This window comes from Erythrolamprus reginae, chromosome 12 (assembly GCF_031021105.1).
Source record: "Erythrolamprus reginae isolate rEryReg1 chromosome 12, rEryReg1.hap1, whole genome shotgun sequence".
Classification (NCBI taxonomy): Eukaryota; Metazoa; Chordata; class Lepidosauria; order Squamata; family Dipsadidae; genus Erythrolamprus; species Erythrolamprus reginae.
In genome coordinates this window covers 12,223,593-12,235,073 of record NC_091961.1, presented here as the reverse complement: position 1 = coordinate 12,235,073, position 11,481 = coordinate 12,223,593, and the positions used below count along the sequence as shown (strand labels likewise).

The window sequence follows — 11,481 nt, the reverse complement described above, 5'->3', positions numbered from 1 at the left end:
CTACATGCCCCAAACTGTTAAAAGTTTCCTTCCTTTCTAGGAACAGCCCCATAGAATGTGTCATTTTTAAAATCTATTTCCTAGAACACAGGATTGGTTCAGAGGCAGTTCCTAAATTGTGTAGATTCCCAAATTACTGTTACTCACAGCATCCGGAGAGTTGTGGATATAAAAAAGAACACAACCAGCCTCTTTGAGAAGAAAGAGTCTTCAAAGAGCCTCTCCTCAATTTGTTGACACGAGGGTAAGTAGCTTTTCATTGATTCATGACAATTCAATGGATAAATAAATGCACACATGCCAGCCCCATTAGAGAAACCACGGGGTTCCTATTTAGGTAAAACACCTCTGCCGTCTTTGCTGGGAAGGAGTGTGTTTCCATTCATGTTATACATCTCTCTTAAGGTGATAAACTGCTTGGCAGAGCAAAGATGATTTCATTCATTCATTTATTCGATTTTTATGCCGCCCTTCTTCTTAGACTCAGGGCGGCTTACAACATGTTAGCAATAGCACTTTTTAAAAACAGAGCCAGCATTATTGCCCCCACATTCTGGGTCCTCATTTTACCCCCCTCGGAAGGATGGAAGGCTGAGTCAACCTTGAGCTGGTGGTGAGATTTGAACCGCTGACCTTCAGATCATCAGTGGCCTGCAGTACAGCACTCTACCTGCTGTTCCACCCCAGCTCTTTCATGGGATAGAGATGAATTCTGGAGGCTATTTTTCCACTTGCAGGACCTTGTGTTCTCCTTACATAACGCAATAGAGCAATAGAGGAAAAACAAGAGGCAGTGAAAGCATCTGAAACTTCTACCCAAGGTGCTCTGCAATTAAGTGCAGTCAAAACAGGCACTTCTGTTAAAAAGGCTTTCTGGGTGTCTTTGATCTGGTATATTTTCTTGACTAGCAGCTGCTATATTTGGGGATTCCCGTGTCCAGAGAAGCAGAGACTGTTTTGATAGATAGAGGGGAAGGAGGATGTTCCTGCTGGCCCAGCACGTTTGCCTGTCCCCCCCCCCCTTTTTTTTTTTTGATAGAGCAAAACTCCTCTTAAATGAAAAGCAAATGGAGGAAGAAAAAAAATCACAACATGATGGGATGCAGACATGATTTGTGTGTATATATTTTTTTAAAAATGTGTATGTGTGTTAGAAACCGTCTTGCCAAGATGTTTGGGGAAGGATTGAGCAACCTCTCCCCATTCATATATTTTTCAAAGGGGATAAAATGTTTTGGGGGGATTTGGTTTATGGGACATAGAATAACAGACTTGGGAAGAATCTTGGAGATCTTCTAGTTTAATCCTACAATGTTCTGAAATAAAAGTTGGCACTTAGTTTGCATGATTTGGCACAGAGATATGATCAGCAACAGTATTAGGCATGAAAGGGATGCCTGCCTTTATCAATAGATCTATAGCTTGGACCACATCCACTGAAGGTTTTTTTCTCTACCTAACAGTTTTATCTATTAATTCTCAGATGATGAAATTGGAGCAAGTTGGTAGCACATTCTTGCATTATTTGCTATTGTTCTATATTACCAAATTATTCTGTTTCTGACAACCATGTATGATACAAGATGGTAAAGCCTTGACCATTTTGAGATACCTTCTCTGCCATGTACTAGCCACACCCATGGGTGACTATGCTTCATGGTCAATTAATTGATTCATTCATCCATGCCATGGTCTGGCACTCATGAAAAAAAATCATGAGAAAGTACCCATTTTTCTTCCTTGCTGTGTGCTGGGAAATAATTTTTAGGAAATCAAATTTGGAACACTTAGTTAGCAACAAACCTCACTACGTGTTTTTATTCCATTTATTCCACTGAAGATGTAAAGAAATCTCTGGATGCTAAGAAGGATGAGGGGAAGAGAGTGCTCTTAGTGCTCACCCAAATTTGGATTCGATAACAAAGAACTCATGGAACATAGAATAACATGGTTGGAAAGGGTCTTAGAAGCCTTCTAATCCAACCTCTGCTTGTGGCAGGAGATCCTATAGCATTCCAAACAAATTTCTGTCTAGTCTCTCCTTGAAGACCTCCAGTGATAGTTTGGATTTCTCTTTAATAATTTTCCGTCCATCATTTCTTGTCCTGTCCTCAAGTGCTTTGGAGAATCGGTTGACCCACCCTGTAATAGTCTCTCAAATAATGGAAGCCTGCTATGACGTCTCTTCTTCTCTTGTTAAACTATACATAACAACTTCCTTGAAAGCAGCATAAATTGTATTAAATAAACAAATGCCTTCCCCCATCTATTTTAACAACTACTAATCTCTACCTTGGAGATTTAATGAAGTTATTTTTTAATACTGTTACACTTTTTAACCTTATATTGTACTCTGTACAGAGCCTCTCTTTGAGGGATATAAATGGTAAATATGAAAAATACATACATAAATAAATAAAATAAAAAATATTTTTTTGTGGCAGGATCTTTATTGAAGCAGTTTTCCATAATGGTTAATTGCTCTATAATCACTAAGCACATGACAAGTAGGATAGGAAAGGATAGGATAGGATAGGATAATATCCATTGTAACTGTAGAAGATGTGCTTAAATGTGTTGGAAGGACCAGACCTTCAATATCACCCAATTCTATGCATAATAACCCACTGTTTTGGTTGTTTGGTCTACTCTGCTTTTTTGTGGGAAAATGTACACAGCTCAAGTCATAATTTCTTTCTGTAAATTCTTTATAAAATAAATTAAATTCTACTGATATTTCCTTTGGGGATAGGAACAGAGGTGGGATTCAGCCGGTTCAGACCAGTTTGCGTGAACCATTAGCAGAAATTCTGAGTAGTTCAGAGAACTGGGCAATACCACCTCTAGCTGGCCCTGCCCCCAGCTGCCCCCACACGGCTCACTCTGCATGCCTGCTTCCCCTGCCCCCGCCCAGTCACTCCTCACCTCCCCAGCATGGCACACTGTGTGGCTCCTTGTTTGCGTTGACCACATAGTTCCTGCGACTTGCCTGCCTTCCAACGCGGTGCCTACGGCCCAATTGTGTGGCCTTGATCTACATGCCTGGGTAGGTTAATAATAATAATAATATATTTATTGTCACTGTCAAAACAACAAATTGTCATTGGCAACGAAAGTCGTGTGACACCCTAAGACCAGTCTCACTGTACATAAAATCAGAATAGGTAAATTTAAAAATAGAATAAAAATAGAAAAAAAAATAGAATAAAATGTCCCACCACTACAAATTCCCCACCCTGAACCACTCAACCATTTCTTTGCCTATCTGATGTCCTGCTCCATCGCATTTCTTGCCATCGTGTGCAGCGAAACTAAAATTTGCGTGGGACTAAAAAAAAAGTTCAACCAATCAATTCCAACTTCTTATGAAAGAAAAAGATCTTGCAAAGTTGGAATTGATTGATTGAGTCTGTCTTGTGAGCCTGCGGTGGTTGCCAGTGCTAGGATTGCCACTCAAGGGGTGCAGCCAGGCTCCAAAGTTAAATGCTTCCTTTTCTTGCCAGTGCATACAAGCATCATTAAAAGGAGAAATAGTGAATTCTGTAACCGGAAAAACTGTGAATGAAAACAATGTATTCCAGTTAAATTAGAATTGGTTCTTTGTGAAGGATCTATGAAAATTTTTAAATGTTGCAATAAGGCCCCAGAGAAAAAATAAAGCAGAAAGATTTAATTAAAGCAGAAGAGAAATAATGGTTAGACATCCACTAACAGACTGGTTTGAAAACGCCTTTTAAATGTGTTTTCAATCGTAGGATTGGAAATATTTGCTTGACTGTATGCTTTAATGTCCATTATAAGCAGAGATGTATTCTTCACACTTCAATGCATTTTGCAAAAATCATTGTAGCAAACTGAATACGACTGTAGAACATGATTTCTCACCAAAATGCAATTTAATAGAGAGCAAAGTAAGGTAATATTTTTCACAAGCAAGAAAAAAATGTATAGAATAGGTGGTGCCTGGTTCAACTGGAAGTAACTGTGAGACGGATTTTTGAGATGGAAACTTATCAAATATTCCCAACCTAGAAATAAGAAGCAATTTCCTGACAGTGAGAACAATTAAGGGGCGTGCATAAGCGCACCATTGTACCTACCGTCTCTGTCCTATTGCTCTCTTGTCTTCTATCATTACTTTTCATCCTTACTTTTCTAATGTTTTATTTATACAAATTACCATACTATAATTGTTTGACAAATATATATAAATAAATAAAAATAAAAAAATAAATTAATCATAGAAATTGGATGCTTTCAGAAATTATGGGTGACCACCATCACTGGAGGTTTTTAAGAAGAAATTTGTCCATAATAGTCTAGGCCAGCGTTTCCCAACCGGTGTGCCGCGGCACACTAGTGTGCCGCGAGACACAGCCAGGTGTGCCGCGAAGCTCGTAGGGAAGCTCCAGCTGGGCGGGGCGCTGCCGGTGCCGGGGCGGGCTTTCCCGAAACGGACGGAGAATGCCCTCTCTCGCAGCCCCCTGGCTGGGAGCGCTTTCGCTGCGAGAGAGGGCTTTCTCCGTCTGTTTCGGGAATGCCCGCCCCGCTCGCGCGTGCGCCGTTCCCCTTTTCTCTCAGCCCTCCCTGGCTTCGCTTCTCAATCCCTCCCTCCTTCCGTCTTTCCTTCCCCTCAGCTGTTCTGTCTGGGGGTCTCCCGCTCTTCCCTTCCCCGCCTCCCAGGCTTTGCCTTCACCACCCCCACCCCTTTTTTGGTTGGCAAGGAGTCCTTTGCCACATCCCGCAGTTCGCACTCGGCTCCAGGCCGCTTTCCCTGGCTGCGCTCTTTCTCTCTCTCTCTCTCCCGTGAGGTGGGGGAAGGAAAAAACAAACAAACAAAAACTTCTTGCAGCGGGCCCGCGCGCGCGCTTGTCCCTTCAGCAGCAAGGGAGGGAAGTCAGAGGGCAAGGGAGCGAGGGAGCGCTCTTGTCCTCGGTGTCCTCTGCAGCCTGCCTTCCTTCTTCTTTGCCGCCGCTGAGGGACGGAGAGAAGGATAGAAAGGAAAGAGGGAGGGAGAGATAGAAAGGAAAGAGGGAGGGAGAGATACAATGGAAAGAGGGAGGGAGGAAAGAGGGAGGGAGAGATAGAAAGGAAAGAGGGAGGGAGAGATAGAAAGGAAAGAGGGAGGGAGGAAAGAGGGAGGGAGAGATACAATGGAAAGAGGGAGGGAGAGATAGAAAGAAAAGAGATAGAAAGGAAAGAGGGAGGGAGGAAAGATGGAGGGAGAGATAGAAAGGAAAGAGGGAGGGGGAGATACAATGGAAAGAGGGGGGAGGAAAGAGGGAGGGAGAAATAGAGTGAAATGGAGGAAGAGATATTTTTTTTGTCCAAACTTTTCTTTAGCCCCCCGCGCCCCCCGCGCCCGAGAGAGAGAGAAAGAGAGACATAGCAAGAGAGAGAGAGAAAAAGAAAGAGATAGCAAGAGAGAGAGAGAGAAAGAGATAGCAAGAGAGACAGAGAGAGAGACAGAGAGAGAAAGATAGAGAGAAAGAAAGAGAGATAGCAAGAGATACAGAGAAAGAGAGAGAGAGAAAGAGAGAGAAAGAGAGACAGAGAGAGAGAGAGAGAGAAAGAAAGAGATAGCAAGAGAGACAGAGAGAGAGAGAAAGAGATAGCAAGAGAGACAGAGAGAGAGAAAGAGAAAGAGAAAGAGAGAAAGAGATAGATAGAGAGAGAGAAAGAGACATAGCAAGAGACAGAGAAAGAGAGAGAAAGAGAGAGAATGAAAGAGAGATAGCAAGAGAGGCAGAGAGAGAGCAAGGGAGAGAGAAACACATAGAGGGAGGGAAGGAGGGAGAGAGAAAGAGAGCAAAAAAGAGAGGAAGGAAGAAAGAGGGATGGAGAGAGAGAAAGAGGGAGGGAGAAATAGAGTGAAATGGAGGAAGAGATATTTTTTTTGTCCAAACTTTTCTTTAGCACCCCCGCGCCCCCGCCATCCCCCCGTTCAGTGTTCCCCAGGATTTTGAAAATATGAATAATGTGCCGCAGCTCAAAAAAGGTTGGGAAACACTGGTCTAGGCTCACATGCTTCAGCAGGGGTTGGACTAGAAAACTCCAAGGTCCATTCCAACTTTATTATTCTTTATAAATATTTCCACCCAGTCTTATCAAGAAAATGGTGGTAAACAATATTGGGAAAGGTATATCAGGTCTTCTGATAGCAAAATCTCATCTTTTTGGCCAATGTCAAGGGAAAGATGACTTCCTCACTCACCATAACATACAAGATGGCACAAGGAGAGACTAGGAGGGGTAGGGGTGAGGAGAGGCCAGGTGAGGTGCCCCTCTATTGGAGTGACATTGAGTTGGCCACACCCACCCAGTCATGATGGGAAATAAAGAACATGTTGGTCCACCATCTGATATAGCCTTCTCCATTATGGTCAAATGTTCTGTATTAAATTTGCAGACTAGTTTAAAGTGTTATGGAGGATAATGGGAAGTCTTTGTTTGAAAAGGAACCTGGTGACAGCTTAGAGTAAGTCTCCCTATTTTCCTTGCCAAGGTTTTCAGAAGTGATTTATCCTTGCCATTCTTATTCTACGGATTGATAGGCCCAAAGTCATCTAGCTGGGTTTGTTTAATCTTGCAGTTTGAACTCTTACATTTCTATTGAATCTTGGGCTGTTGGCAAAAGCATACAGTATGTGTTACATTGAAGTAGATGTAAGGATTGTGCTGTAGGAAGCGAGCTCCCCTCCTACAAGAATAAAATATTTAAGAATTAGATTTACCTGAGCTTTTATTTTCTGCCCCAGTTGTGTAACTACCTAATCTTTTTTTGCAAATTTCATGTGTAAAGCTAATTGATTAAGGAGACAAGAGGATTTACAATTTCTCTTGACTGCTCATTCTACAAGCTGTCTGCCATGAATAATTTTGGGGAAAACACTGCTCTCCTTGGTGTCTATACAGATTCTCAGTCCTTCTCAGTCATGGTTGCCCCAAAGTTGCTTTTCCAAGTCCATCTTCATTTAACCCTGGTATTTTCCTCCCATTTACTATACACTTGTTACCCACTGGGTGCTTTTAGACCCGGAGTATAAAAAGGTTGATCTAGCTACTGGAATGGTCTTTTTGATTCCTTTTTTCACTAGTATACTACTTTGAACATTTCTGAACACGATGAAAGGAAAATTGAAGTGAAAAAAATAATGCTTATTTGTCTATTTTGTTCATCAAACCCCGCCCCTCGTTTTTGTGAAATTTTGTTAATTTTCATCTAGATTAGGCTGTAAAATCTGACTTTTTTGACCATCTTTGGTATTGGGAAACTAATTTGAACATTTCTGAACACAATTGAAATGAAAAAATTGATGCTTATTTGTTTATTTTGCTCAGAAAAGGCCTCCCCCCCCAAGCTGTGTGCACTTTTTTCAATTTATAGATAGAATAGCCTGCCAAATCAGAATTTTTTGACCATCTTTGACATTGGCATACTAATTTGAACATTCTGAACATAATGAAATGAAAATTGAAATGAGAAAAATTGATGTTTGCAAAGATTATACACTTGTGCTCCTCCTGGTCCTTTTAGACCCGAAGTATAAAAAGGTTGGTTCTAGCTACTGGAATGGGGTTTTTGAGTATTTTTTTCACTAGTACACTAATTTGAACATCACAAGCAAATGAAAAATGAAATGAAAAAAATGGATTTTGCATGCTAATCTATCTATAAACTGAAATAATTGCACACAGCCAGGGGGGCAGGCTTTTCTCAGCAAAATAAACAAATAGGCATTAATGTTTTCACTTCAATTTTCATTTCATTGTGTTCAGAAATGTTCAAATTAGTATTTCAATGCCAAAGATGGTCAAAAAAGTAAAATTTTGCAGACTAATCTAGATGAAAATGAACCAAATGTCGCAAAAATGGGGGGGGCGGGGTTTGATGAGCAAAATAAACAAATAAGTGTTATTTTTTCACTTCAATTTTCATTTCACTGTGTTCAGAAATGTTCAAAATAGTATACTAGTGAAAAAAGTATTCAAAAAGACCATTCCATTAGCTAGAACCAACTTTTTTTATACTCCTGGTCTAAAAGGACCCAGAGGGTAACATTGGTAACTTTTTTTGTCCAGCAAAACTATACACACACACACCCCAAAACCCCCCACCAACCTTAGAAAGAACCTCTCAAATGAGAAAAAGTCATGGAATTTCAAGTTTCAGTTATGCAGGGAAATTCTTTTTACAGAATCCCAAACTTCATTTCGGGTCCTTTTAGACCTGAGGAGAATACCAGGGTTAAAATACAATCTTTTGAAGACAACAAAGTCCATATTTTGGACAGAGAAGATCACTGGATTTAAAAAAGGGGTTAAAAAGTCCATTTATGTCAAAATTGAACAGCCCTCTCTGGGAGTGGGGGCATATGACATCATCTATCTCCAATCTACCAGACATTATCTCCAATCTACACAACCTTCTTAGAACTTGTACAACAACAAATTTTAAGAAGGCTCCACACCAATTTGCACTGCTCAGGAGATTCTAATGACACAAATAATCCTTTCATACCCCACCATCCAGTCAGAGCTGAAGAAGCTTCTTGGATGAGAAGTGAAATATCTTTAAAGAAAAAACCAAAAGTTCAGTCGCCTCTTGAAAAAGCACTGTTGGGACTGCTCTCTTTGATAAATTTGTATCATTTATCTGCATGTCTCTCAAACTTGATGTCTTCCCCATTTTATCTTGCAGAACTGTCATCATGGGAAAATTCCTGTTGACCTGCTCAATTGTGATTCTCTTCATTTTGCTCCAGACTAGGGAAATTGTCTCCATTAGAGGACTCATCCGCCCTCGAAATCATAGACCCTTCTCCCCAAATAGACCTTCTAACACAGGGAATCTTCATGTGAATAGGCCTGCCTACTCATATCCACCCAACTCCCGAAACGCACCACCTCTTCCACCTCCTCCACGGGACAGCTCTCAAAATTTACTCATCCCCGGAAACCCAGGAAATCTTCCACCACATTCGATCATCTCCCCAAACCTATCAAATCTTCCACGACCTTCGTCCATCCACAAAAAAACAGGAAATCTTCCATCATATTCCGACAACTTCCCAAATGCACCACCTCCTCCACCTCCTCGACGGGACAGCTCTCAAAACCCAGGATATCCTCCACGATATCCAGTTAACCCTAAAAATCCTAGGTCTTTCTCACACCAACCATATAACCACCAAAATCCTCAATTGGGAAAGTATAATCCCAAACCTAAACGGCCCAAGGGGAAGGATATGCTTGAAGCTGCAAATGATATTGCAGAAGCTATTAAAGACCTTTATACTTTGTTTACTTCTTCAGAAGGAGGCAATTCCAGATCTCATGATGGCAACCCAGCGGACTCAAAGCCAAAGGGTGATGAAGTGAAATATGTGGAGGAAACTGTTAGAAATGCTCCAGTGGTAGACCCCGAGAGCTACATCTTAGGCAGCCCCATAGCCAAGATGTTTCTTCGTTTTAATGACAGTGAGGAAAAATGGTGGAATGAAAACCGACACCGTTTTCCCACCCCTGTTTACCACCAAAACTCTATCCAGCCAATTTCAAGAGAAAGAGTAGCTTTGGCTAATAGTCTTGGAAGAGCCAGTGGACACAATCCCCAAAACAATGCTGTGTCTGATTTGCATTTCTCTTTTGAGAATGCTTTGTTTCTCATTCATCCTTTTGCCATTTCAGTCATTACCTTAATCACTCCTTTCCTGATCTTCTAAGGGCTATGGTTCCTAAGTCTCTTTCATGGTTGCTATTAACTTATCTCAAGTCTGGAATATTTCTAAAGTGATTCCTTTTTTGAATTTGTCAAGTATAAGAAGGAGACGGTAGAAAATCCCCCTATTCCTGTATCCTCAATCCTTTAGTGGACTCTGCTCAGATTTCAGGAAATATTTTGGCAGTTCACATGATGGTAAAAATTGTTTTTGAGAAGGAGGAAGGAAAGGAAGGAAAGAAGGAAGGAGACTTCTGAGATTATTTAAAATGAATACATCAAGATTTGAAGATAAGGTTCCAATCAAACACTCCTTTTGGGGGAAGAAAGCACCTTGGGACAACCAAAGATTGTCGTTATGGTTGTCCCAAGTTGCTTTTCTTCCCTGAAAAGGCAACTGGGCAACTGTTTTTCTTTCCTTTAAAAATATTTAATTCTAACCCAAGAAGCTTCTTGGATGAAAAGCAAAATGTTTTCAAAGAAAAAAACCCAAGAAAGTCCAGTTGCCTTTTAGAAAAAAAGCACCTCTGAGTTTAAGTTCTAGTTCTATCTTTAGTATTCTTTTCCGCCATGCAGTATTGATTGTCACAAATCAGAAACGGACAGAGACTTGGCTCAGAATGAAATTATTTCAAATTCAAGAGCCATTTAATTACAATGCATTATCAATCCAAGAAATGCATAAATATGTAAATAAATAAATTTGGGCTCCTCAATGCTAGAATAGGCAGTTGAGATCAGGATTAATGTGCTTCTTCTCTTGAAACAAAGGATATAATGTAATTTGGATATAATACAGCATTTGTGTTTCTGTTTAATTTTCCTTCTTTTTTTGTAAAGGTTTTTTTATTTTTTCTCCACAATTTCCACACACATATATAAATATCATTGCATATACCTTAAAATATATCATTAACATAGTTATATATTTTTCATCAGTTGGTAATGTGTATGTCCAGTCTTCCAGCTAATTCCCTTTTTTGTTTTTCTGTCATATTTTTCACTAAAAGTTTTGTTTTGTCTTTATTAATTTTTAATTCCGCAACCTCACTATGTAGTTTAATATGTTGCATTAATTTGTATCCCATTATCACTATTATTATTTGTTTTGACTTTGGAAGTTTTAACTAGAAATATAAGACAAAATAAAGATATAAAAGGAATGAAACTTTAAAAAGAGGAAGGCAAAATTGCAAGCATTTGCAGATGTTTATATTAGAAGAGCCACTGGAGACGGGACCCGAATAATTTTCCTTCTTTGTGCGGTGGAAAGAACTATACAAGAACAGCTGGGAAGTCTATCTGACCATGAGTATTGCAAACAAGAAGATAGGATTTTAAGCTATTTTGATTGTTCATATATATAGTGCTCAGATTTATTTCCTTGTAGTATGTTGATTATCTAATGTTCCAACACAAAATTTATTTATTTGTTAACTGCTGTTTGACCTGTAATCTCCATGCACTCTTCACATCCTTTTAGCTAAATTGCCAAATAAAACTCTGTTATATATAACTCCAAAATACGTGTGTTGGTATTGTATTTGGTCCTTGTTTCCAAATCCACTGCTATATAAAGTTTGCAAAGTTTGCAAATCCACTGTAAGGAACAAGTTGGATTAATTGATCTAAAAACATCCTTTCAAACTCTTACATATTCTGACTATGTAAATATGATTAAATAAGTTGCTGAGACTGAATTGGCTTTTCACATCATGCTAAATAACTTGCATTAGTTTAATTTTGGATTACCATGACTA

General features: G+C 39.8%; 1 protein-coding gene across 1 annotated transcript; it reads left to right on the top strand.

The window, feature by feature from the left end:
• Window positions 1-201: 201 nt before the first annotated feature.
• On the top strand, window positions 202-11,245 carry LOC139174709 (uncharacterized). Its single transcript, XM_070765222.1, has 2 exons — window positions 202-244; window positions 8,702-11,245. Exon 2 carries the CDS (start codon window positions 8,712-8,714, stop codon window positions 9,723-9,725), a length of 1,014 nt encoding a protein of 337 aa, XP_070621323.1. The 5' UTR covers window positions 202-244; window positions 8,702-8,711; the 3' UTR covers window positions 9,726-11,245.
• Window positions 11,246-11,481: the final 236 nt, after the last annotated feature.